The sequence below is a fragment of the Bombus huntii genome, chromosome 6 (genome assembly GCF_024542735.1).
Source record: "Bombus huntii isolate Logan2020A chromosome 6, iyBomHunt1.1, whole genome shotgun sequence".
NCBI lineage: Eukaryota > Metazoa > Arthropoda > Insecta > Hymenoptera > Apidae > Bombus > Bombus huntii.
Window position 1 is genome coordinate 14,872,802 of NC_066243.1, and position 25,201 is coordinate 14,898,002.

Genomic DNA, 25,201 nt, shown 5'->3' on the forward strand with positions numbered 1-25,201 from the left:
TAATTGTTACTAATATTTATATGTGCGTTGCAAACGATAAATTATTAATAATAATCATATAATATTAATAATAATGCATAATATTAAGTAACTATTTTAAGAACTTTCAATAACGTTCAAACGTAGTTTTAAGCAAATTTAATTGTTTTATAAATATACCATGCATTTGAAACTAATTATAATAATATTTAAGCTTAATAGGAATTCTTATATATTAGATCTACTCAATATAAAAAAAATCGAAACTGCTCTAACTCAACTAACTAATCATACTTTTAAATGAAATCTAATCGCTATTACTCATTATCATAATAAAACATAGTAAGTTTTCTCCATCTTGAAACAATTTTAAGTAATCTTTTAATAATAACTTAATTCTCATATACAGAGACATAATACTATGAAAAGAATATTTTAAAGAATTAAACTTTGATGAGATATTATGTGCACCATATATATTTCTTTGATACTTTTACGTATAAGCTGGTATCTACCTAGAATTTCATCCCACTTTTCTTTAGTATCGCAGTTAATCTTTTTAACTGATAATAATTATCAATTACCATTTTCTATCATTTAGATTTATGCATTAGATTCAACTAGAATCAAACATACTATAAACTCTTATAATCCAAGTTACAGTACTATGCCAAAATAATTTGCTTATAATTCTCAATGAGAATTGATTGTAAATAGTCTATCAAATAAAAAAAAATTTTGTATCTGAGAATGTAAGAAAATGTGAAGTTCGAACACCTAGGATGGCTGCCTGGCCTTCGTCACCCTGTGGATAGAGAAAGCGTCAACACTTAAGGGTGCTATAAATTAAGTCCTTATCTGCTTAGTGCGTGAGTCAACGGGCCCCGACGTCTTATAATTGCGACGTCTGAAAATGCGAAGCTTCGAACGCTCGCAGCGATTACCTCGGTTCCTTTATCTCTGGTTCTAGGAAGAGATAGCGAAGTCACTTGAGAATGTCGTAAACTATGCCTTCTCCTTTGCTAGCGTATAAAATTTCGAAGACCAGATATCAGGATGCGTTTATAATACGCTTATTATATATAAGGTTTACGAAATGACCATGCTTTACGGAATACTTTATGGATTTCAATAAAAACAAGCTACTCTTGAAATAAAACAGATGTTCTTTATTTTTAGTAGCGCTGACCTGAAATGGAGGAAAGGATACTTTCTCTGTTGTCTGTTCTTTGTAGTACGTCGTAAAAGTCAATAGATGCAAGGCTATTTATATTATTGAAGAATTTCGGTTCTATTTCTATGAAAACAAATAATTAACTTGAAGAAGTTAGCTACGTAACTAAATTGAAGAAATTTGGAATTTTTTATGGATCAGCAATTAGCAACATTGTATTTCCTAAAACAACTTGAAGAAGCGGTCAAACAATCGATATTATTATTTAAGATTGCCAACATTACTCTAAACCAGCGATTCTTAACCTGTGGTCCAGGAACCTGCGGGGACCACGAGGTCCTCACACATATAGGTTATTATTGTATGTGTTATCGGAATAAAAAATATTTAGTACATATGTATATTTATTTATTTATAATGAATCTCTTCTCTCAAAAATTTAAAGATATTGAATAAAAAAACAAGTTATGTAATTTTTAAATGGGAAAAGAAATCTTGAAAATTAATACAAAATACCTAGGTAGACCACATAGGAATTCATCTGAATCTCCAGGTCACCGATCTCCTTGACAATAGTATACAAATCAAGGTACAGGACTTTTGAGACAAAAGGCACTAAACTCACCATCATAATTAAAAAAAAAATATTCAACGACCAGAAATACCCAAGAGCCAAACATATATTTAATTAAGAAGTATAGAAGAACATACTGCGTGTAGGTCTCGTCAAAAGCCTGTACCAACAACATATTTGCTTATAATTTCTTATAATTAGGAGATTAATTGCAAATAATCTTGCGACATGAAAAAAGTTTCTACAATGAACGTAATAAAATAGTTAGAATAATTCGTTATTTGAAATAATTGAATAATGCCGGTTTAGATTTGGATTTGGTAATAAATGAAAAAATAGTTTGAAAGTATATTAAATTTTATTGTACAGCGTAACGTGGTCAACCGATTAGAGATTGAACCTAGAATAGATTTTTTTATCCGACACCTCGTTTTGAAAAAAATTGAGTTTGAAAAATACGGATGTGTTTTTAATTTTTCTTCAGATAATTTCTTCGTTTTACTCGTAAAATAAATATTTCAGGTGAAGAGAGTTCGTAAGACACACTGTATCTAATAAGCATTTCTTATGATCACTATATATACTACTATCAGTTATTACAGCATTATATTCTCATTATTAGATTACAGATTTTTATACTAATTAGTATTCTTACAAATCTAATTAAACAAGTGGAATCTAAGTAGAAATTTATTTCATTCACTGAATATTGTAATAAATACTATACTTTGGATATTTTTGTACATTATGTGCATTTTTTTAAATGTTACATTTTCTATAAATGCGGAAAAATCTACAGTCTACTAATTATTTTTATTTATATTTCAATAATTCGTGCGAATTTTACAGATATAAATATAAGTTCCTGTCTCTTTTATGTTCTTACTTATTACACTTAATTACCAAGATCACTGATCGTACTTTGTGTAATTTTTATAAAAATAATTGAAGTTTAGAAATATATAATTTAGAAAATACTTACTGCTATTTGATTAATATCAACACATAATCCCAGATATTGATAATGTTATCATTAATTGTTAATATTAAAACATGTGCCAAAATAACGTGGATAATAAAACAAAATTTATATACTTTATTTATTCATAACTTATACAATTTCTGACAAAGAATGATCTATAAAATAAGTTATCCCGATAGTTCTAAATTTATATAACTTGCATACAAAGTATAGGTTAATAAAAACGCACATTTTTTAAATTGTGTTATTAAACTATTTGATACTTTATACCAGTTTATTACAAAAAGAAAAGGCAACAAATATTAACACATAATTCTAATCAATGTAATCAATAAAGGCCAAATTGCAGTTCAAACTCTTCAAATAATTTATTTTCTATACTTTCATTACATGTGTCATATGAAAGTAAGAATACAAATATCTTAATAATAATTAAAAAAAAAAACATTTAAATCAAAATAAGGATCAGGGAAAGAATGAACTCATTTGATACTTTTAAAGGAAAATTTATTATCATAAAACTTGATGAAAAACCCTTTCATGACCAATTATTAGTTTTGAATAACAATTTGTTCCTGTCATTCTTGCATGTAATAATCCTTAAGCCACCATAAAGCTTCAGAAAAAATTTGATTAAACCAAGGATAATCGCAGAATGAGTAAGAAAAACTGAACAATGTTACGAACGATTAAAGAAGAATAAAATAATACCTTAATTAAGATGTTTACTCTTTTTTAGAAGCCACAGCCTGTTTGGCCTGATGAGCTTGCAATACAGCTACGGCCTCTTCAACCTTGGCTTTCAGCGATTCATTATGCTCCAACATGTGCAGGAGCTCTGAATTGTCGATCTCCAACAACATTCCAGTGATCTTTCCAGTAAGTTGCGGATACATACATTGAATCAATGGGAAGAGACGCTCTCCCAACATTTGTTTCTGCTCTTGCGGTGGAGCAGCTGCCAACATTGAGGCAGTTAGTGGTTCTTGGCCTTGAATATGAACGGCTTGTTGAACAGGAGTAGGAGCAGGAATTGCCATTGCTTGTGGAGGATTGCGCATGTTTGAAGTGTATTTGTAATTTGACGGACGGCTTTGAGCTGTAACTCCGACTGCTGGGCCAGCCATGGAACGATTTTGCATATTTGCACCACCAACCGTTTGTTGACCTAAAAGAACAAATAAAATAAGTTGAAGTTTTTATAATTGAAATTTCGAAAATAAATTTTATAAAAATTTAACCTTCATTACCTGTGATAGGTCGAGCAGACAATGTACTTCGCATAGCACCAGGTTGTGCAGTAGGAGCACGCGGTGCAGCCCTAAATGGACCTTGCATCGTAGCAAAACCTGAACTTCCAGTTTGTGCATTGGGTCGTACTTGATTAGGTTGCGCTGGCCACCGGGGAGTTGTACGAATTTGGGCCATCTGTGCAGGTCCATAGAATCTTTGCGGCTGTGGAATAGTGGGAACGAAATAATTTCCGGCACCACCAGGCTGGAATATTTGACCCATTTGCTGCATACGCATGTTTGCTAAACGTTGCATGTATTGAGAAGCAAGATGTGCTTTACGATCTTCTTTACGCTGAGCCAGAGCAACATATAATGGTTTAGTAACTATTATGCGACCGTTCATCTCTGTTACAGCTTTTGTAGCTTCTTCAGGAGCGGAAAAACAGACAAATCCAAAGCCTTTGCTGCGACCTTCTTCCATCATAACTTTCGCAGAGGTAATAGTTCCGAACGGTGCAAATTCTTTGCGCAACCGCTCGTCATCTATACTATCGTCCAAATTCTTTACGTATAGATTTACACCTTGATAACGATTTAAACGTTCTAATTTCAATTGCTCGAACTTCCTCTTAAGTTCTTGCTGACGCTCTGCCTTCTTTTGTGCCCGTCCGACGTACATACACTTTCCTTCAGCGACCTCTTTTCCATTTAATTCAAGTACAGCTTGTTCAGCTGCGTCAGGATCCTCAAAAGCAACAAAACCGAAACCTCGAGATTTTCCGTCATCTTTAATCATTACTTTATGACTGGTGATGGTCCCATATTTTTCAAACATATCTTTAAGTTTGTCGTCTGTCATATCTTCCCCAAAATTCTTTACATAAACATTGGTGAAAAGCTTAGCTTTCTCTCCTAATTCCTTCTCGCGTTCTTTACGGGGTATAAATTTACCAACATATACCTGCACATTGAAAAGATACTATGAAGATTATTTTAAAAAAGATTAAATAAGTAAAGAATAATAATAAGAAAAATATTACCTTTTTTCCATTAAGCAACATGCCATTAACTCTATCAATGGATTTATTTGCTGCTTCCTCCGTCTCAAAATGCACAAAACCATAACCTTTAGAAACGCCAGATTCATCTTGAGCTACTTTGCAACTAAGTATGTTACCAAAAGCAGAGAACGTATCATACATTGCTTTATTGTCTATGTTTTTATCTAAATTTTTAATAAAGACATTTCCAACACCAGATTTTCGAAGAGAAGGATCACGTTGAGACCACATGATACGAATTGGCCGCCCCTTTATCATGTCAAAGTTCATGGTATCTAGAGCACGTTCCGCTAAAATGAGCAAAAACTTATTTATTTGCTATTATTATTAAAAATCTACATTAAATTTCGTAACAATGACCAAATTGTTGTTTTTTTTAATTATATAATTGTGAACTAAAAATTTAAAGAAATGTCCAATCATTTCGTAAAAAATTACAAACGATCTACATGTTACATATAAAAATAATTCATAAAGTATCCCAATAATACAAACATATTAATAAATTAATTTTTTATTTAAATTACGATCGCAGATATATACATAATAAATATCACATATTAAAACCTATTATTGTTAGGACTAGCAGATTTGTATCAAAATATCCGATATCCCAAAACCTTTCCTCAAAACGAAAAAAAAGTAATAGAAAAAATAAGGCATGACTCAATCCAATCAACTGCTACTACTTTGTTCGAAGTAGGTTTCAATATGGTGGTATCGTATGATTCGAAACACGTGTCAAGCACGGACAAATGATGTAATAAAGGATGATGTATCTTGAAAAAATGTAAGATATCCGAGTAAAAAAAGATATTGAAATAAATAAATATGATCATACTCACCATCAGCAGGCTGTTGGAAGTTAACATAAGCGTAACCGAGCGAACGTCGAGTAATCATATCACGACAGACGCGTATCGAGAGTACGGGCCCAGCCGAGGAAAACTTCTCGAAAAGCATCGCCTCCGTGATATCACTATGCAAGTCACCCACGTAAAGTGAGGCCATGGGGTAATTTGGAGCTCCAGGATTCATTATAATATTATTCCCTCGTCGTGCAGCTGCTTAAGTTGAAAAATTTCTCTGATTTTTGGTATCTCTTGTTCCTTCAATATGGCTTGCGCTCTTCCGACCACGTTGTCCTTCGTAATGCAATTGATTACTATTTTTTTCCACACTTTACTTACGTTTCGCGGTTTTCAGCTACGGTTTTTCGATTTTTTTGTGTATATTTTTGTAATTTTTATATTTTTTTTGGTTTTTTTTTTTATAGAAGAGTTATTTCACGAATGGAAGTGGGTTGTGTGACCTATTTTGTTCAAAAGGAGACACAACCTCACATCTCTACTCTTTCAGAGGAAGAGGCGGCGGAAGTAGTTCTATTCACGATTATATAGTAACCATACAACGCATTTGCACGCTTGTAAAAGTAGTCCCTCTCGTGAATTGCACTGCCATCTACATTCAAATCTAGGTTGTTTTCAAATGTTCCTAGTATGATCAAAGACAAGTCTGGGATAGTCTAGGCACAGCAGTCATATAAATCGTTTATGTTTGTATGACCGTAAGCCTGGACCCGGGCAGTTAGATCATATAATTTACTATATAATTTATATGATTTATATAAGTAGTTTATAGTACTATGGATGAAAGCATCCACCGAGTGAAGCCAAAAAATTAATATGGCGTCAGTTTCAGAAAGCGTTTCGCTCGATATGTTTACAATACCTATGTATATATATATGTCACACATGCACGAAGCGATTTCTGAAACCGTCGTCATGTTAACATTTTCGGTTTCACTTGATAGATGCTTTCCCCTAGCAAAAATCACGTGTACATACCTGTGGTCATATGAACAAGACTGGACACTCCTATACCAAAAGTACGGTTGTTGTGTACAATCGTGACGATTGTCATATAAACAGGACTGACACTCCTATACCGAAAATATTAATAAACCCCATTAACTCTTTTGAGTCCATAAAAATCAAGATGGAGGCTAAGAAAAGGTCTTATTCTGCGCATGCGTGACACATACATACATATACAGAGATACTATGAATGTCTCAAGCAGAGATAGACATTCTACTGGTTTCTGTCTGTCTCATAGAAATATATTTTTCTTAGTCCTTCATGTTGATTTTGTTCGACTCAAAAGACGGACGGTTTTCCCTAGCAAGTGTCTGGACCTGTTTATACGATTGTACCCATATCTGTCTTATACCACATAAATAAAATATATTTTCTTACTTTTATAAACGAAATAATTATCATAATACATATAAAATTTCTTATATAAAAATATCAATTTTTAACATTTTTTAAAACATCCAAATGTACCAAATTTTACATTTTATTTTAAATACATATGTATCTCTGAATGATGATGAATAAATTGATATTTTATACAGCTCACAACTATACCTTTATTTATATTATAATTTTCCTAAAATATGATAATTTATACAATTGCACAAACATAAAATAACTTGTATACTACATTAAAAGTACTTCAGATAATTCATTGAGATGATATACTGATGCTGAGTAACTATACACTATACACTTTATTGTAGTGAGAGTAAGCACGAACGTTAGCAGTTGGAAACTGCAAGTGTGAGCAATTTAGCATTAAGTACGTAAAAGGTCTAATATGGCTAGTCTGGTTAGATACATAATACAAAAATATCGTGAGTAAATTTATAATTTATAAAATTTTGTACATTAGAAAAGTGCTATACTCTTATATAATTATATATCTATATGTATGTCGTGTTTTATAGCAAACATACAAAAATGGGCATATAATGCTAGTGGATTTAATAAGTATGGTATGAAATATTCATATATTATTTTTTTATGTATGTATTACTTGTATTATATATATTCGTGTAATAATTATTATATGAATATATCTTTCAGATGAGATATTTTATTACTTTATAATATGAAATGTGGAATGCTAGTTTAAATAATTTAATAGAATTTACATAAAAGTGTACATTCTAAATGTTTAATTTTATATAAATTTAGGTTTATATAAAGATGACCTTTTGTGGGAGGATGAAGTTGTATTAGAAGCATTACGGCGATTACCGCCTCATTTAGTAGAAGAACGTAATTTCCGAATTATCAGAGCCACACAGTTAGATGTTGAACATAAGATTTTACCAAAAGAACAATGGACTAAATGGGAAGAGGTAACTTAATATTATTCAAAGAATCTATTTACATGTTAAATATTTTTGTGATTATTTTGTATTTGGAACAATTAATTACTTTATTTGTTACAAAATAGGATGTAGAATACCTTACACCCTATGTAGAGGAAGTAAGAAGAGAACGAGCAGAGAGAGCAAAATGGGATGCAGAGTAAATTATAATAATGTAGTAATAAATATATTCATCTTACACTTAAATTGTAATTTCAAGATATTGGTTTGTGTATATAGCATACAGATATTAAATAAACTATCTTTAGGCACTTAAATTCCATTGTTTCAAATATAGTTATTACGATGTGAGAAATGTTACATAATTGATAGTATTTTTTTATATGTTATATATGTTTCATTGTTAAATATTAAAGTAAATAAATTATTCTATATATATGATTCATTTAAAACATTTTTCTTTAATTATTTTTCATTTATATTTTCATATCGTACAAATGTAAAATTAGTTACTAAATTAAAAATTAGTTAACTAAAACAAGTGTAAAATTAGTAATTTAAAATATTAGGATAATGGAAGTCATTGAAATATTAGCAGTTAAAAGAAATTAAATATCAGGATTAACGTTTAAAATTAATGAAGATTTAGGTGGGTGACTATTTTGTTTAATGATATATTTAAGAGGAAGTGATTATTGCTAGTTATGTCCGCATTAATTGGAACTCATTTAACGCCCTTTATGCAATGACTTAGTCATCATTCCCCCACGAATCTATGCCGCATAGTTAGTGCGTAATACATACATTGTTAATGAGCGCGATGACATTAAAGAGAAGCCTTCACGGGCTTGTAAATGTGAGGAATAGAATCAATTTTTTTATCGATTTATATATAAAAGACGACAGAATTGCGATGCAGTAAATAATTTTCGCATTATACTTATAAGAGTTTCGCGGGCAAATGGCGGATCAATATTTCACCCCCACGCGGATCTGAGCGGCATCCCCAATTACCAAAGATTTATACAAAGTAATTTAAGTTTTGTGAGTAAAAAAATCTATTTCCGTTTTTTCTTTTTTTTTCTTAGCAAATTTTCAAGTAATTTTTTTCTGTTTTCATTACATACGATGCATATCTTTTACACAATTCTTAAAAGGAAAGCTTTAAAGTGAAAACCACACGGAACATCATATAAGGGATAATACAAAGAATGGTAATTGGAAATCACAACTTAAAAAATTGTTATATACAAATTTAATATAACGCACGATCGAAGATTTCTCTTATTCCAATTATTTACTCTCTTTTTCTTTTATGAACTTAATAGTGTTCGTAACTAGTGTTCGTAAAAGTAGTACGTAGTCTTCGAATTTTCGTTGCATTTCGTACACATACCCTTTTTGTAACGAGATAATAAGTTTTTACATTTTCCATTGTACACGCATGGAGAGAAACAATAATATCTGTTTAAGTCAGTTCTGTTAGGATTGTGAATTCTAATCGAGATATCAAGTGCTGTTATATGAAAAGTGAAAGAGTAACGCCACCCCTTCAAAGTCGAGCGTGAGAAAATTGACAAAACGTTTTACTACGATAATTAAATTCGCTTTGTGGATGTGAAGTACCTCATTGTTTAAAATTCATTTTAGGATAATTATAATGTGTGAACAAAGGTAATAAAATAAAATAGTTGCATTGCTTTTAAGAACTTTTATATGTTAATGTAGGAAAGTTAAGACGTATATGAATATTATGTCAAATATATATATTTCGGTTAATTACAGATGCCGGATGAACAGCGATCAGTGTATTTTCAAGGAAGGAAAACACTGATAATGAATCCCCATAAAATTGATCACAATATTTTATACTTAATACAAAGTAAAAAATTTAAAGAGTTTGCACAATAACTCTTTTGATGCTGTTAAAAGCATTCTAATTATACATTGTTGTATGAAGAAAAAACAATGCTATATATATCAGGTGCTGCGCCAAAATACTACCTCTGCTATGTGTACAAAGTTATAAAATTGATTGTTTTAAAAGCAAAATAAAGTTATTAAATATATATATACATATATATATGTATGTATATATATCTACACATGTATAGGAATTTAAATATAAATGGAGAAATATATTCTGAACTATAAGTATTTATGTGTAAATGCATAACAGATAAAACTGGAAGCTCTTCCTTGATCCATGTTCTCTTATTCAACAATGTATTATCTACAAATAATATGACAGGAGAACATTCTAACACAATGATCTACTGACAAATGTATAGAAGTAAAAATATCTATATATCAATAGCTCAAAGGAAATAGTCATTAAAGTAATTAAAAATGAGCATACCATACGATGAGAATTTGATATGGATAGTAGTGGTTGGATTCATAGTGGCCTTTATTTTGGCATTTGGAATCGGAGCTAATGATGTTGCAAATAGTTTTGGAACAAGTGTTGGTGCAGGAGTACTTACAATATTCCAAGCTTGCATTTTGGCAACAATCTTTGAAATTGCTGGAGCTGTACTCATTGGCTATAAAGTATTTTCAAAATTTATATATTTTACAAACTCTATCACTATTGTGTTTATGTTACACTATTTTGTTTAAAATATATTAATTGATGCTTACTTTAGGTTTCTGATACTATGAGGAAAGGTATACTAAATGTGACATTGTACGAAGGCCATGAAAAAGAACTAATGGTAGGAGCATTATCTAGTTTAGCTGGATCTGGTATCTGGTTAATACTAGCAACAGCATTGCGATTACCTATTTCTGGAACACATTCCATTGTTGGTGCTACAGTTGGTTTCTCACTTGTGTGTAAAGGTACTGCAGGGGTTAGTAAAATTATTATGTTAGTTTAAAAATAAATAAACAATATTCCAGGATGTAATAAGCATATTTGTAGGTCAAGTGGGTAGCTCTTGCAAACATAGCAGCATCTTGGTTTGCAAGCCCTGTACTTAGCGGAATTGTATCAGGTGCTATATTTTGGGTTCTAAGAAAATCAGTACTTCAATCTAGTAAGCCTTTAGAACAAGGTCTTTATATTCTCCCATTAGCATATGGACTTACTATTGCTATTAATATTATATCAGTTGCACATGATGGACCTAAACGTAAATAAATATTGTATTTGTGTTGCAATGATTGATTTTGTTTTATTTCAGGGAAAATTGATGTCATTTCATTAATGTCTGTTTTAGTTTTGATGTTAGATCGAGTGCCATGGTGGGGTAGTGTACTTGTTGCATTAGGTTGTGGCTTATTTTCAGCTGCAATTGTTTATTTATTTGTTGTACCATGGCAAAGGAAAAGGATATTACTTTCATTAAGTAGCAACAAAAAAACAACAACTAAGTTTGGTACCTGTGATAAAAAAGAAACAACAGCATTATCTGTTATTTCTGAAGCTCCAAGTAGCAGTAATAATAATGGTAATGCAAAAGAAGCAGCGCCAAAATTACGTGGCAATAGCAGTGCCAGCCCTCTCTTAATGGTAGCAGGATCAGACATTGAAGGAGCTCAAACTGAAATTGAAAGAAAAAACGAAGAACCACCAGAAGTATCTCAACTCTTTGCTTTCTTGCAAGTATTAACTGCAGCATTTGGCAGTTTTGCTCATGGTGGTAATGATGTCAGTAATGCAATTGGTCCACTTATTGCACTCTGGGCTGTGTATGCAGAGGGATCAGCTAAGCAAGAAGCAGAAACCCCACTGCTTATATTACTTTATGGTGGTTTAGGAATATCAACTGGTCTTTGGGTATGGGGACGTAGAGTAATACAAACTTTAGGACAAGATTTAGCACGGATTACACCAACTACTGGATTTACTATAGAGGTATACACATTTTAGAAATGAAAAATTATAATACCTAAGAAAAAAATAATGTTCATTGTAACATTTATTACATAAATACATATTATTAAATATAAATTATAGGTAGGAGCAGCAGTAACAGTTTTGTTGGCAAGTAAGGCTGGTTTACCTGTGTCAACAACTCATTGTAAAGTGGGATCTGTTGTCTGTGTGGGATGGGCTTCGCGAGGTGGTGAGGGAGTTTCGTGGAAGTTATTTCGTAATATTGCATTTGCATGGTTAATTACAGTGCCAGTGGCTGGTTGCTTGTCTGCAGGATGTATGGCTATCTTTAAGGAAATAATTAGTTTGTGACTTTAATGCCAAGGCAACTAATCCATTTTAGTGAAAACCATCCAATGCTACTGTTGTCAATAATTTATGCAAAAATAAAGATCAAATATAAATTGACTTAGTTATTCTTTATCTATAAATGTATTATGTATTCAATTATATAATTTTATAGTTAAAATGATAAGTAATATAACAATTAAAGTACTGTTAAATCAATATAAAATAACGTTGTTATGGAAACCAATCTAAACAATCTTTTTAACAGTTACAAGTTCAATAGATATTCAATAGAGATGCTTCTTGAAAATATATTTTATTAAATAATTTAAAATTTAATATGGAAAATCTGCCACTTATACCAGGCTATACATTTCAAGATCCAAATGTAAGTCTGAAAAATTATTTAAATTAATTGTTACAATCATTATATTCAATGAAATTAAGCGAGAACATATTTCTTTTAAAGATCAAAGACTATAGGTTATTACAAAAATTTCATTTTTTAAATGGTTATCGTGTAGTACGTGATAGACACAGTGGTATCGGAGGAAGACCAATAGATATTGCATCTAGTGCTTATGTAAAAGAAGAGGATTGTGTACAGTAAGTGATAAATAAACGCAAAAATATAAAATTCATTTTTGTAAAATCTGATTTGTTCTTTTCTTAATTTTATATAAATTTTCAATCTTTTTGGTGTAATGACATTAATTAAAATTTAGTTATGATCCATCATTAACATATGGTCGTGTAAAGGAATATGCATATCGACAATTCATTCCACACTATGCGCTATTTGCGCAGAAATGCCTCTGCTTTAAAGCATTTTTTCGTCAAGGAGTTTTTAATTCTCCAGATGAACATTTTCGTATACGTCATGTTAATATAATATATCATTTGGAGGATGATACTATATGTGTAATTGAGCCTGCAATTGATAATGTCGGCTTTCAGCAAGGCAAGCTTGTTAGACGTGATAAAATTATAAAAAATATAAATGGCGACACATTTCATTGGAAAGATTTTAATGTTGGAATTGACGTATGTAAGTTATAAAAATGTTTCTGCTATGATTGTATATGCATACGTTTATTAGTAAGAGGCGGCAAAGAGTCCAACTTTTATTTAATTTATTTTCTTTAATAAAGAAAAATAAATCTGCATTTATCTTTTATAATCTTTTGACATATTAATTATTTTTTCTTATCTTTTATTTAGCTTTATTATGGGCTTGCAGGTATTTATGGTGTAGTCTATCATATTATTGATTGCGATCTATTTACTAGAGAGTATTTAAATAGCCAAGGTATAGATGTTGGAGATAAGGAAGAACCTCCTGTAGATCCTTATACAGAACTGAGATTGAGCAAGCAGAAAACATTAACTTGTATTACAAAAATATCAGATGATGATAGACGACGATTTTTAGAATATGATAAAATGGTATTATTGTTTACTGCAACTTGGGATGACGATATTTATCAGATTATGTATTTCTTGATGGACGATACGATCGCTGTTCGTGAAGTACAAAAACCGAATAGCGGAAAAGATCCGGTACCAATGCTATTAAAAAGAATGAAAGTGCCAAAGGATTGGAAAAATTTACCATCAACTCATCCTGCTGCATATATGGAATATGGCGATCCAGAGATCATTGAATACTATACACCAAGTGACTTTTTAGTTAGTCTATAAATAATTTATAAATGTAAGTGTGTATTAATATGTTGTAATTTATGTATTTTTCTTTTTAATTGCAGATAGGTGGTACAGTTTTTATATTCAATCGACGATTTTTTTTGCATGATTGTGATTCCTTCACACGAAAATATTATTCAGATATGTTAGGAATAACGCAACCGGAAGCAATTCCTTTTCCAACAAAAGATGTTATAGCTGCACCAGAGTATAAACCTCCACCACATATAATCTTCGGTACACCTGAAGATACTTACGTTTCTTGTCTATCATTTATACCGGAACCACCTAAGAAAGATGTCATTCGACAACTTCTTAATTTCCCTAGAAAACTACGTTATTCTATGAAAATAGACATGGTACATCCGGAGGATAAAAGTCGCGACTTTATTTTAGAATACAGTTTAAGTGACGGTACTGTACTCGTACAGGAACTTCAAAAACGTAACTCAGGACGTCGCGAAGGTTGTTTCCTAAAAGCAACATTGGTTGCAAAACCAAAGACTGGAAGAGATAATCCAGAATATTATACCCCTCAAGATTTCTATGTCGGTGCAAAAATTAATATTTTTAATCATTATTTCATAATAACTGGCGCTGATCTCTTTGTGTATCGTTACATTGAAGCGAATCCTGAGAAGTTTCCACAAAAAGTACGAGATAGTATTCGTAATTATTTAGTTAAGCAAAATTTACTTTCCACCGATATAGGGACAGAAACGAAAAAGATTCAAGATAATGAAGAAGCGAAATTGCAATCGCTTGAACCCTCTAGAGAGACCGTTGCAAGAGATATTAATATGAAACAATGTATAAAGGATTTTGAAATTCAAACTAAATGTCGATATGAAGGAGAACACGGTGAATTACGACCACGCACACCACCACCAGAAGAACTTTGTCCAGATTTAATAACAAATAATAAACAACCATCTCATCAAGATCCAAAGACATTTACTGAAAACAAAGTAAAAAAGTAAATAAAATGGGATGATCAGGTTCAATGATGATAAAGAAATATTATTTCTGATCAATAATTACGTTCAACACAATATTTTCAACAAATTTACAAATATACATTAATTTATCACACTTTAAAATATGGTTTTCTTAATTTAAATAATTGCTTTAAGTAAGTTAGTATCTGATAACGCATGATCATAAAACATCGGTATTATACATGTATTACGTTGAACGCAATTACTACTCAATCTTTTATCATTTTTTAATTACAGAACTTGCAATCAAAACTAAATCAAATTCATATTTTCTGAATAATTCATTGCCTGCATACATGATTCTGTAATAGTTCAATTTGAATATTAAATTTATAGTTCAAATCAATATTTAATCAAGTACAATTATACAATGTAAATACTAAACAATGTAGTACATTACAAGTATACTATTTGTATGTCTGCATATTATAATACAATGATAATATACAGATACACCGTCTGTATACATTAGCATGTGCTATATTAACCATAAAATAAAGTTTAGATAAACTTTGGAATCCAAACATTTTTAAGCAGAACTCTAAAATGATTGAAAAAAGCAACTATTTTCAATAATAATTTCCCATAAAATACTTCTTAGTAAATAGTCTAACAAAATATTTTAGTGCTGTTCAACTGAAATACAGAACTTTAATAGATTTAATTTTTATTCAGTTATTTTTAGTTATTGGACATTACTACATGTCCATTTTCTGAGCAACTTATTCTACTTGTAAACTATAAATAAGCTAAAGTGATTCAAAAACATTGGCTACAAATTTTTAATATTGATATATTACTTTAATAAAATGTGTTTATTTTTTAATCATTTACAATATAAAAACAAGAAAAGAGATTTGTAATGTATATGATTCAGATTCCCTTTCTTGTTTATAATTGAGTATGCAAAAGTAGTTATGATAATATGCATACCTTCATTAAAAAATCTGCATTAAACTACTCTGTGGTTTAATTCATTGATTAATTTTGTACAAACTTTTTAATCAACTCAAAATCTCATGTCACTACTTTGTAATTAATTCTTTGATCATATGCAAAAATGATACTAATTTGCAATGAAAAAGTAATTTAATTTTTATAAAAACTTAACTCAAATTTCCTTATTTTACTGCTTCTTTTACAATTTTCTACAAATTAATTACTATATGTAACTACGTATATGTAAATGTGTATATATAACTACCAGCAAAATGTAATCAAATCTAAGATGGAATCTATTATTTTATATATTTTAGTTTACTAAATCCACATTAGTTAAGCAATTCTTGTTATATTAGTGTTCAATTTTCTACATATAATTTGTGAAAAATTGTTTAAATTTACTGATATTATTTTTAAAGGAGCCGTTTTCTTAATGGGCATGAAAAGTATACATATTCCTTTTTTCCAATATACAAAAACACAAGGTTTCTATTTCAGTAAAAACAACTGGAATTTATAAAATAATGAAACCATGACAAAAAGTGTATCAAACATTAAAACAAAATAAAGTAACAGTCAATTTTAACAATAAAACTGATATCTCATGAAATTTTCATAAAATAGTACAGTAATCATTATCATATAAGTTACTATAGAGTAACTATAATATTATTTTCATATAATGTTTTAGTTCACTTTTGCAGTCCATGAATAATATAATAATATAATAAGAGGTAATATATATATATATAATACACATATATAATTATATTATATATATTTATATATATATTTATATATATTTATACATATTATATATAATTAATGTATATATAATATATATAGTGAATATATGTAATATATAATATATATTAGAATAATATATATATATTATATATATAATTTGCAATAGATATAGAATATGCATAAAATAATCAGTTGACAATAATTTCTATTATTATCCAATGATCAAGCATAATTGTTACACATAAACTTAAAACGTTGTAATAAGCCCTTGCACCTTTATAACAAAGAAAGGTGAGTCCTTTCAGCCACAGGCACCAGGTTATATGTCCATCAAAGTTTAAAATGGTAATTGATTTAAATGACACTTGCTTACAATATTGTTCTCGCATAGATTTTTTCATTATCAACAAAAGTTTAAGCATTTTACAAGGGTTAGTCCATATATTACAGTTTTTTCTTCTGTTCCATATTTCATTTTTCTCTCATTTTTAATTTGTACGTTTAAGAAACACCTTTCGATGAATAGCACGCAACACCACACTATATGCTTATAACTGTCAGCAAGGTTACCCAATATCCCTTGAAATTGAATTACGTTCTTCTTCATGGTAGTTATGATCAGATAATATTTATGATGCCGTCGTGACGCTAATTATCATACAAGTTGATTATTTAACAGAAGGAAATAGTCTCAATGATGACAAGTTTTCACAGGAATTAGAAGCCTTTTGTGTATCCAAGAAAGCAAAGGTAAGTAGTAAGACGATAATTAGTCGTAGCATGCTTTCTTTACGATGATTACTATTATGAACAGTATTATATTCTTGTTGTATCCATCGCTACTGGCGTGAACCTCCTCTGCCTCTACCACGACCACCATCCCGATCCTATACAAAGAGATACATCATTTAAAAAAGTACTACCATATAATTAATTTTGAATTTCATTACATTTATAATATCATAATGCTGTCACTTACTTTGCGTTGATGATGTAAATGCGATTGATGAGGATGATGATCCCTTGATAAATCTGAATGTCCTCTATTTCTATGATTGGAAGAGTGATGATGTTGTATAGCATTTGATGGAGCCTTACGTTGATCTTCTTCTGCTTGTTTACGTTCATAATGCCCAAAATCATCAAAAATGCTAGTTGAATGTCGATAAGTATGTAATATACGCAGCACTGTTATGCCTTTTGCGTGAGGGACTTCCTGTGCATCCCTTGAATTAGTCACTGGTTTATTTTCATTGTTTTCTAGTCTAATGTGACGAAGTTGCACATTAGGAACATCTTTAACATAAATCCAACGTACACGAAATTGGCCTTTCCATTTATCTTGAGACCATACAGAGCTATTGCTCTTATAATCAACAGGTGACACCATTTGTGCCATACCACAAAAGTGACCAGATCCATTGACAGAAAAGAACAAATATAAAGGCGCACCTTCACAACTGGCTTCTTTATATGCTTGATCCAATCTTTTATTACCATGCTCAGTACTGCACCAAATCTCATATTTAATGGATCTATGAATATCATCCTCAGAGTAAGACTTGATTACAAAAAACCTAGCTCCAGGAGCAGTTTCATCAAATTCTACAGGATTATAATCATTCTTCACTTTCAGCTTATCTAAGACAGGATGCGACTGTGATTGTGTAATTTGCTGCTGTTGTGGCTGCAGTTGCTGCTGTTGTTGCTGAGGTTGTTGTTGCTGCTGCTGCTGTTGTTGTTGTTGTTGTTGCTGCTGTTGGTGTTGGTGCTGTTGTTGTGGGGGCATATGAATCTGCGATTGCGGAGGTGATGGAGGTGTTGTAGGTTGTCTATTCCAACATGGTGGAGGAGGAGGAGGTCTCTGTCTCTGAGCCAATGGCGGGGGTGGTGGAACAGGAGGCTGTACTTGTGGTGGCGGTGGTGCTGTTGGAGGAGGTGCAGAAGATTTACCTTCACCCCATGTTCCAATATCCATATTGTGCTTCCCTGGCACAATAGGTGGTGGTGGCATTCCAGCCTTTTTTTTCATTCCTTGAGAAGATGAAAGTGGAGGAACAGGCTTTGCAGGTTGACTTGCAACACTGGCCCATGTTATCTTTCTAGGTTCTTTTGCTTCTGGTTTTATTGATTGATTAGATGAAGTTTGTTCTTGACGTGGAACTTCTCCACTTCCTAGTGACAAGCCTTGCACACTTTGTTCAATAGTCTTAATTTCTGCATTACTAGGTGTTGGATAATTTTCATTTCCACGTGGAGCCTGATAATAATCTTCATAGCGTGTTTTTCTTGGAGTGCCCCAAGCACTAAAATCACCATTTCCATGAAAATAATTAAAAGCAGGTTGACCAAATGTACTAAAACCACCTCCTGCACTAGCAGAAAACATTCCATCCATGCCATATGCATCGTGACCTATTTGACCTCCATAGCCAGAAAGAAACGCAACGGGGTCTGTTCCATTTGACCAAGTACCATCCCCAGCGCCAAATGTTTGATAAGGGAATGAAGTACCTGCATAGTAAGGACTATATGGATCACCAGTTCCAATTGGATAACTAGAATGATGTGTACTATTGCCTCCTCTCCATGAATCAAATCCAGTATCTTCTCCACCAGCATGTTCTGTCTGTGGTTGCTGCTGGTGTTCTTTAGGACCATTGCTCACTATTAGGATGAAATTTCATTTCATTAGTATATAAAATGAACTTTTCTTGATGAAATAGTCTAAAATGAATTCTTTAACAACTTAGTTCGAATGATAATTCTTAAATGAAATTGAATGTCCCAGTATATTGTTAGAAATATTTCTATTTAATAATCAAATACTATCAACAAAATATCAATTATAAAACAAAATATTCCTATGATTCAGAATTTAAAATCATATAGAATATATGGTACAATAACTACACATTACTATTAAAAATTAAGAAATTGTCTTTTAGCAAAATTTTTTAAATTTCTTAATTTCGAGAAATTTTTCCAAGTAATTGCTATAAACAATTCTATATTGAAAATTTCAACATATTAAAATTGGTAAAAACTACATGTGTTACAAAACACATAAAAAAGGCTTTATTTTATCTTCTAGTAAAAAAACATAATTTCAATAATGAATAATTAGAAATGACACCCTGTTACAAGAATTTGTATAGAAATCGAATTTTGAATACAGTGAAATATTAATTATAATATACAAAATAGTAGGTTACTCTGGTTTAATGATTATATCTTGTATAAGATATTTCATAATATTAACAAATCGATATAAATAAATGACTTTGGTTTTTTTACTAAATTATGTAATATTTTTAATAATTTAACTGTATGACGTAGCCGATATATGAACGTATTATCTTTTAAGATTTTTATGAATATTTCAAATTATCCGATTATTTATATATATATATATATATATACACACATATATATAAGCGAACACGATTCTGAATTCATTAAAAAAAATGCTATGAAATAATGCTATTGATAACCTAACATATCCGATATATACTAAAGCATACAGATAGGTTAATGCACTATGTATATATACCTATATAAAGATCGGCTAAAAATATAGATAACAACACTTCGTATTAGTTTAAAAAAAATTGCGTGCATTAACTTACCGTGATACCGACAGGCATTGATAAAATTGCACACAATAGACACAAACTCGGAGTAATTATACTATTTGGAGTACAAAAATCTATGCACGCATGCAATAATTTTTATAATGAACAGTTCGTCTGTTTTTAGAATTACACATCACCAAAAGAAATAATGAAAAAAGAAAAAATCGTAGGAGAATACAAAGTCTCACCTTGACTGTTAGTTTGTCCTTTCATCCGCTGCATTCCGTTGCATGGAAAAATATACAAAATTTAGAATGGCTGTCTTCAGTGAAAGGTATCTGCAGTACAGCGGTGTGGTAGCAAGTCAACACACTGACCTGATTTGAAACAGCACCTGCCAATCCAGTTGACATAACCTATCACACACTCTTGTCCTCTCTTCACAGACGCCAAATAGACGGCTGTGCCTTTAATAAAATAAAGTTTTTCAAACGCAATACCACAATTACATGCGACCAGCGTTATAGCACTCGATGTACCGCGGACACTTCTTTCTTACGGGAAGTCTTCAAACTATGAAATTCGCTGAACCTGAGACCTCCGCGTTATTTTCCCGTAATGTCTTGCCGCGAGAGAGTCTCAGGAATCTTTTTTCGTTACACTTCCAGACAGATAAATTTCCACAAAATCCTCAACTCTGAATAATAACTACGTGACGTACACTGACCTCTCGTATGTATTAACAGATTGTCTAACATTCGCAACAATAAGGTCCCTATACGATTATTCCGTCGAACGTGTGTTATCCTATAGTCCGATATGATTGGATTAGATAGATTAAATTAAAAAATATGTTGTTCCTGTTATTTTTATATGTATCTTACAGATATATTAATATTATTGCACAGTATGAAAATTTCCTTTTTATCTTCGTATTTACTAGTTTTCTACTGATGATTAGAGCTAGAAACTAGAGACTCAATGTTGAGTATGGTCGTGTTTTGATGAATTTAGTTCGTACACATTGTGTAATACAGAATTAATTCACACAATATATGATATGATGCGATATAATATTTATATACATCATATAGGAAAAATTTCATGTATAAATTTTGATACAAATTTCATTTATTGTTTCTATGACTATGAAAATCTAATATAGAGTATATACAAACAGTTTAGTAATTTTTTCCTATAATAATTATATTATATATAATGCATTAATATAATATCGAAAGCATTATTAAGTAAGAATAAATAATGTTAAAATAATGTCTAATTTTTATTTTTTAGTACATAATAAAATATAATAAAACATTGATTTTTTATAATATGGATTTAGAAATGTATGATGTTTTTAATTATATATAATGCCAAAAAGAACTACCGTAACATATTTATGAAAATATCAATCAATCTTCAAATCTTTTTGTTTTGATTTATTAACAAATTTGATTGAAGTTATATTTAGTAATTGATATCTGAACATAGAAAAATGTAACATTTTGTATATAAGGTTAAAATTTAAATTGTGATATAATAGTAATAATGATAATAACAATTTAATTGTTGTGTAATTGTAATTTGTTATACGATAATGCAATATAGTTAGTGATATTCTGTAATGAATAATAAATAAATAATGCAAGAAATAATATAATATTATCATTTTATTTATGCATTTTGATACATTCATTTATTATATCATATATTGATAGATATCTACTGAAAATATGGATTAGCTTCTCATTTGGTGGATAAATTGAAAATAGATACTTTAAGAAACTTTTTTTTGTTGATGTAAATAAAAAGAAATTGATGTCAAACTTTAATATATTTAAAAATTTCAGATGCTAAATTTGCTATGAATTTAACAATATCTTAAAAGCCAAGGTTTATATTACAGCATATAAAAAATCTTTAAAGATGTAAACTATGATAGTTGCAATAAATTTGTAGCACGTGTATTAATAAAAGAAAATTATTACAAGTTTATTATTTATTTATTTTTCATTAATAACATGTTATGTATGTTATAAATGTACAATGGTGTGAATATCATGGCCACAAAAAATACGTCGAACCTAGAATTAAATTAAGTATTTATAACAATTAATTATAATTTTATCAATGTATTGTGCTATAATATAATATTTTAAACTATATATATAATTAAACTACAGTAAATGAGGAAATAAAAATCAAAATTTCAATTTCAATACCTAGAATCTCATAACATCATTTTCCATACTTTTACAAATTTACAATTATCTGTCACATACTGTAATTAAGCCTGATATTTGTTTATAGCTTATCACTTTTAAACAATTACAATTATTCGTGTAAAATGGATTCTTTAATAGATCAAAAGGAATCATGTTCTGCTTATTTGATCATGCAAATTACTTTTTACAAACATACTCAAATTCAAATTCAATTACCTTAAAAAGATTAGTATCGTATATATTCAATTTTCTTACATATATTAAGTAAGAAAGAGTTTCAATTCATAGTAAACAATAAAAAAGAATGATATAAATATAACAAACATTGAATTTTATAAGATATTTAAAAGTTTAATTATAGTACTTTCATGCAAGTATCAGGAGTAACTTACTTTTGAATATATACGATACATACGTTTACTTTGAATATGTTGTAATTTCATATTCAAGATAAAGAGTCTTTGGTTACAAATGTCTTCTAGGAGCAAAGGAGACTCTTCCAGAATATCTTGTATTTATAAAGAGCTCCATTTTTTCACACAAGATACAAATATTTTGTATTTTCTTAACATAAATTCAGTTTCTGGTCAACCATGAAAAAGCTTTAAGAATTAAATACGTTAATGTTAACGCATATAAAATTTTTTCTCTTTGTTGACGTTGCAACATCTCAAGTTCGATTGCCATTACTCGACGATTTAATTTCCCTACTTGTCGACGTAAATGTTGTATCTCTTCACTAGGTGGAAGAGAAACATTAAGTGCACTATATGAGGGTGTCTGTTCTCTAGAAAAATAATTATATATTCTTAAGAAAAAAGTAATATATTTATAAAGTGGACCAATAACGTTAATTATTTCATATCCTACCAAATCGAAAGTTTTATGAAATCGACGATTGCCACGTTATGTCAGTGCAAACATATTTGGGACATCTCTTATGATGTAAAGTTTTGTCATTCTACTCTTTTTTTTTATATAAAATGATCTTATATTATATATACTTGAAATTATTGAGATCTCTATTATTTTACTAAAAATAAAATTATACAGTGTGAGAAAAGTAGAACTATCTTCGAAATCTGTAAAAACATTCCACCAAGAATGAAGAAAAAGAAAGAAATGCTACTAATACATTATGACTCTCCTCATACTACATACAAGTTTCTTCATATTTTCATATGATCAGTTATTGGTCCACTTTGTATATATAATTTTATATATATGAATTGAAAAGTATTAGTTATTACCTAGCATACCTAACTATTTGTGTTTCTGTAGAATATTGTCCATGTGATTTAGATGATAATGAATCCTTAGTTTCTGTTGGGTATGAATTTGGTTCTTCTTCATCAACTGCCGGAAAATAATGGTCATCCAGTGTCAAAATCCTTGGTGGAGTCTATCAATATAGTAAGAAAATTGTAGATATTAAATTCTAATATGGGAAAATGCTAAACCTTAAAAAATATGAGAAAATCTTTGCTGATTAAATCATATTTAAGAATAAATCTCTAAAGTATATATTTAAATTCATTTAACAATCTTAAATATTTACCTGCACTCTAACCATGCCTGCTTCAGGTGGTAAAACAGCATTTTCTAATGTAATTTCTCTTGGTGGTGCTCTAGTTCCAACATGTTGTTCTTGTCCTAGATTTATTTAATTATATGTAGCATTAACAAGTTTCACCTTACTTATGTATAATTAATGATTTTGTAAAATATATTTTTAATAAAAAAATTAACTTTGTGATATAACAATTAACATATAAATTTATTAATAAACAGAAGATTATATATTTACCAACAACTAAAATTCTGTCTGGAACATGCATTTCAAATTTATCTCCTGCAACAATCTGATTCCAGCTAGAACCATTGGTATCAGCTATTTCTTCATCTGTGTAGTCGCCACTCACACGAATACTTTTTGGTACACGCATCCTTTTGTTAATGTCCAAAGTAAAATTTGGGTCATAAAAATTGTCAGCCTCTCCATTAAAAACAGTAGGACTATGTGCTTTTGACATTATAACTAAAATAATTAAAAACAAAATTCAGATCTGTACTTTTTATATTTTTTACTAAATTTGTTACATTGACTTGTAAAATATTACATAAATAAGTCATAGTATTTTATATTTTTATTTTAGGAGATTAAAAATAAAACGTAATAAATGGAGAAAAGACTTCTTTCTTATTCAATACAATTATTTATACTTTATTAAGCGAAACAAAAGTAAGAGAACTTCCTATCTTTGTTAATTAATTGATAAACGAAATAATCTAATGATTATTGTAACAAATTACATGTTTTTAACAATTTCACAGTACAGTATGAGACAATACAATGACGACACAAAAACTATACGATTTAAATCTTCCATAACGGTAACAGAATAAAAATAATTGTGCACCATAAATTACATTTATTAATAGTAACTGTTACAATAAATTATACATGCAAAAAATACTTTTCTTAAATGCTTGAATAATTACCTGTCTGCAACTTTTCGATCGTTGAACACAAACTCTTTGCACGAAGTTGGTAATGTGTTTCATGTACAAAAGTTACAATTGTACCAATCGAGAGTAATCGATAATTAGAAAGTTATCGATTTCAATAAAACTCCCGCCAAAATGACTAAA

The 25,201-nt window shown here is 29.9% G+C and overlaps 6 protein-coding genes and 2 long non-coding RNA genes across 18 annotated transcripts; 5 read left to right on the forward strand and 3 right to left on the reverse strand.

Moving 5' to 3' along the window:
- Nucleotides 1–58: 58 nt before the first annotated feature.
- On the forward strand, nt 59–3,378 carry LOC126867177 (uncharacterized). Its single transcript, XR_007690166.1, has 2 exons — nt 59–1,066; nt 1,159–3,378. It is a non-coding gene; the product is annotated as an uncharacterized LOC126867177 (long non-coding RNA).
- LOC126867138 (polyadenylate-binding protein 1) lies at nt 3,195–6,376 on the reverse strand. Its single transcript, XM_050621348.1, has 4 exons — nt 5,851–6,376; nt 4,985–5,295; nt 3,960–4,905; nt 3,195–3,877 (listed from the first exon to the last, which is right to left on the reverse strand). Exons 1-4 carry the CDS (start codon nt 6,041–6,043, stop codon nt 3,435–3,437), a joined length of 1,893 nt encoding a protein of 630 aa, XP_050477305.1. The 5' UTR covers nt 6,044–6,376; the 3' UTR covers nt 3,195–3,434.
- Nucleotides 6,377–7,527: 1,151 nt separating this feature from the next.
- On the forward strand, nt 7,528–8,501 carry LOC126867169 (cytochrome b-c1 complex subunit 7-like). Of its 2 annotated transcripts, none has more exons than XM_050621411.1 (4): nt 7,528–7,701; nt 7,795–7,872; nt 8,045–8,211; nt 8,310–8,501. In XM_050621411.1, the coding sequence occupies exons 1-4, from the start codon at nt 7,665–7,667 to the stop codon at nt 8,385–8,387; spliced, it is 360 nt and encodes a 119-aa protein (XP_050477368.1). In that variant the 5' UTR covers nt 7,528–7,664; the 3' UTR covers nt 8,388–8,501. The 2 variants fall into 2 exon arrangements, with proteins under 2 accessions (XP_050477368.1, XP_050477369.1); XM_050621412.1 differs by having other exon boundaries at nt 7,534–7,701; nt 7,795–7,842.
- A 481-nt stretch (nt 8,502–8,982) lies between these two features.
- On the forward strand, nt 8,983–12,475 carry LOC126867143 (sodium-dependent phosphate transporter 2). 6 transcript variants are annotated; one of them, XM_050621356.1, is made up of 8 exons: nt 8,983–9,228; nt 9,342–9,398; nt 9,658–9,858; nt 9,970–10,737; nt 10,833–11,039; nt 11,111–11,321; nt 11,409–12,046; nt 12,149–12,475. In XM_050621356.1, exons 4-8 carry the CDS (start codon nt 10,534–10,536, stop codon nt 12,377–12,379), a joined length of 1,491 nt encoding a protein of 496 aa, XP_050477313.1. In that variant the 5' UTR covers nt 8,983–9,228; nt 9,342–9,398; nt 9,658–9,858; nt 9,970–10,533; the 3' UTR covers nt 12,380–12,475. The 6 variants fall into 6 exon arrangements, with proteins under 6 accessions (XP_050477313.1, XP_050477314.1, XP_050477315.1 ...); XM_050621357.1 differs by having other exon boundaries at nt 9,662–9,858; XM_050621358.1 differs by having other exon boundaries at nt 9,347–9,398.
- A 119-nt stretch (nt 12,476–12,594) lies between these two features.
- Nucleotides 12,595–15,159, forward strand: LOC126867139 (EF-hand domain-containing protein 1-like). Its single transcript, XM_050621349.1, has 5 exons — nt 12,595–12,743; nt 12,825–12,961; nt 13,081–13,403; nt 13,596–14,044; nt 14,122–15,159. Exons 1-5 carry the CDS (start codon nt 12,696–12,698, stop codon nt 15,037–15,039), a joined length of 1,875 nt encoding a protein of 624 aa, XP_050477306.1. The 5' UTR covers nt 12,595–12,695; the 3' UTR covers nt 15,040–15,159.
- A 1,772-nt stretch (nt 15,160–16,931) lies between these two features.
- LOC126867141 (YTH domain-containing family protein 3-like) lies at nt 16,932–21,080 on the reverse strand. Its single transcript, XM_050621351.1, has 4 exons — nt 20,699–21,080; nt 20,570–20,597; nt 17,726–19,413; nt 16,932–17,633 (listed from the first exon to the last, which is right to left on the reverse strand). Exons 1-4 carry the CDS (start codon nt 20,732–20,734, stop codon nt 17,586–17,588), a joined length of 1,800 nt encoding a protein of 599 aa, XP_050477308.1. The 5' UTR covers nt 20,735–21,080; the 3' UTR covers nt 16,932–17,585.
- On the forward strand, nt 19,420–20,924 carry LOC126867174 (uncharacterized). Its single transcript, XR_007690163.1, has 2 exons — nt 19,420–20,427; nt 20,506–20,924. It is a non-coding gene; the product is annotated as an uncharacterized LOC126867174 (long non-coding RNA).
- Nucleotides 21,081–22,289: 1,209 nt separating the features above from the next.
- Nucleotides 22,290–25,199, reverse strand: LOC126867165 (transport and Golgi organization protein 11). Of its 5 annotated transcripts, none has more exons than XM_050621403.1 (5): nt 25,052–25,199; nt 24,357–24,587; nt 24,108–24,202; nt 23,800–23,951; nt 22,290–23,336 (listed from the first exon to the last, which is right to left on the reverse strand). In XM_050621403.1, the coding sequence occupies exons 2-5, from the start codon at nt 24,580–24,582 to the stop codon at nt 23,126–23,128; spliced, it is 684 nt and encodes a 227-aa protein (XP_050477360.1). In that variant the 5' UTR covers nt 24,583–24,587; nt 25,052–25,199; the 3' UTR covers nt 22,290–23,125. The 5 variants fall into 5 exon arrangements, with proteins under 5 accessions (XP_050477360.1, XP_050477362.1, XP_050477361.1 ...); XM_050621405.1 differs by having other exon boundaries at nt 24,357–24,496; nt 25,052–25,175; XM_050621404.1 differs by lacking the exon at nt 25,052–25,199 and adding an exon at nt 24,863–24,989.
- Between the last annotated feature and the right edge of the window lie 2 nt (nt 25,200–25,201).

Bases quoted from the DNA above. Each gene is read 5' to 3' on its own strand.
- LOC126867138 (XM_050621348.1), bottom strand. From the start codon at position 6,043: ATGAATCCTGGAGCTCCAAATTACCCCATGGCCTCACTTTACGTGGGT. The intron at 5,296-5,850 runs GTGAGTATGATC...TGCTCATTTTAG, and splicing joins CTTCCAACAGCCTGCTGATG to CGGAACGTGCTCTAGATACC. The intron at 3,878-3,959 runs GTAATGAAGGTT...TTGTTCTTTTAG, and splicing joins GTCTGCTCGACCTATCACAG to GTCAACAAACGGTTGGTGGT.
- LOC126867169 (XM_050621411.1), top strand. From the start codon at position 7,665: ATGGCTAGTCTGGTTAGATACATAATACAAAAATATC. The intron at 7,702-7,794 runs GTGAGTAAATTT...CGTGTTTTATAG, and splicing joins ATACATAATACAAAAATATC to CAAACATACAAAAATGGGCA. The intron at 8,212-8,309 runs GTAACTTAATAT...GTTACAAAATAG, and splicing joins AATGGACTAAATGGGAAGAG to GATGTAGAATACCTTACACC.
- LOC126867143 (XM_050621355.1), top strand. From the start codon at position 10,534: ATGAGCATACCATACGATGAGAATTTGATATGGATAGTAGTGGTTGGA. The intron at 11,040-11,110 runs GTTAGTAAAATT...GCATATTTGTAG, and splicing joins TGTGTAAAGGTACTGCAGGG to GTCAAGTGGGTAGCTCTTGC. The intron at 11,322-11,408 runs GTAAATAAATAT...TGTCTGTTTTAG, and splicing joins TGCACATGATGGACCTAAAC to TTTTGATGTTAGATCGAGTG.
- LOC126867139 (XM_050621349.1), top strand. From the start codon at position 12,696: ATGGAAAATCTGCCACTTATACCAGGCTATACATTTCAAGATCCAAAT. The intron at 13,404-13,595 runs GTAAGTTATAAA...ATGGGCTTGCAG, and splicing joins TAATGTTGGAATTGACGTAT to GTATTTATGGTGTAGTCTAT. The intron at 14,045-14,121 runs GTTAGTCTATAA...TTTTAATTGCAG, and splicing joins ATACACCAAGTGACTTTTTA to ATAGGTGGTACAGTTTTTAT.
- LOC126867141 (XM_050621351.1), bottom strand. From the start codon at position 20,734: ATGTCAACTGGATTGGCAGGTGCTGTTTCAAATCAG. The intron at 20,598-20,698 runs GTCAGTGTGTTG...AACGGAATGCAG, and splicing joins CAGGTGCTGTTTCAAATCAG to CGGATGAAAGGACAAACTAA. The intron at 19,414-20,569 runs GTGAGACTTTGT...TCATCCTAATAG, and splicing joins AGGACAAACTAACAGTCAAG to TGAGCAATGGTCCTAAAGAA.
- LOC126867165 (XM_050621401.1), bottom strand. The intron at 24,203-24,356 runs GTAAATATATAA...AAATAAATCTAG, and splicing joins AGACAGAATTTTAGTTGTTG to GACAAGAACAACATGTTGGA. The intron at 23,337-23,799 runs GTAATAACTAAT...TTATTTTTCTAG, and splicing joins CAAATAGTTAGGTATGCTAG to AGAACAGACACCCTCATATA.